Here is a 210-nt window from a genome sequence, read left to right as displayed (position 1 = left end):
AGGGTGGCGAGGAGGTTGTTGGACAGGTAGAGCTTCTGCAGGTTCCCATTGTGAACGAAGAGCTCTGGGGACAGCATTTCCAGCTGGTTCTGGTGCAGCCCCAGCTCCTGCAGTTCTGGCAGCCCATCAAAGGTGCCCAGTGGGATTTGCCGGAGCTGGTTCTCGTAGAGCCGCAGCACCTGCAGCCCCGGCCGCCCCCCGGCCGCCCCG

At 64.3% G+C, this 210-nt stretch overlaps 1 protein-coding gene across 1 annotated transcript in view; it reads right to left on the bottom strand.

Moving 5' to 3' along the window:
• The window catches only part of LRRC15 (leucine rich repeat containing 15), a gene marked incomplete at its 3' end in the record, with an annotated part of 1,239 nt that overhangs the window by 353 nt on the left and 676 nt on the right, over positions 1–210 (bottom strand). The window contains 1 exon segment of the mRNA XM_010024202.1: positions 2–190. Within this exon segment, the coding sequence (XP_010022504.1) occupies positions 2–190 (189 nt within the window).

Source organism: Nestor notabilis, unplaced genomic scaffold (assembly GCF_000696875.1).
Source record: "Nestor notabilis isolate BGI_N333 unplaced genomic scaffold, ASM69687v1 scaffold24710, whole genome shotgun sequence".
In the NCBI taxonomy this organism is placed as follows: Eukaryota; Metazoa; Chordata; class Aves; order Psittaciformes; family Psittacidae; genus Nestor; species Nestor notabilis.
Note: the sequence above shows the minus strand (reverse complement) of the source record. Positions and strands in the feature narration are given on the sequence as shown.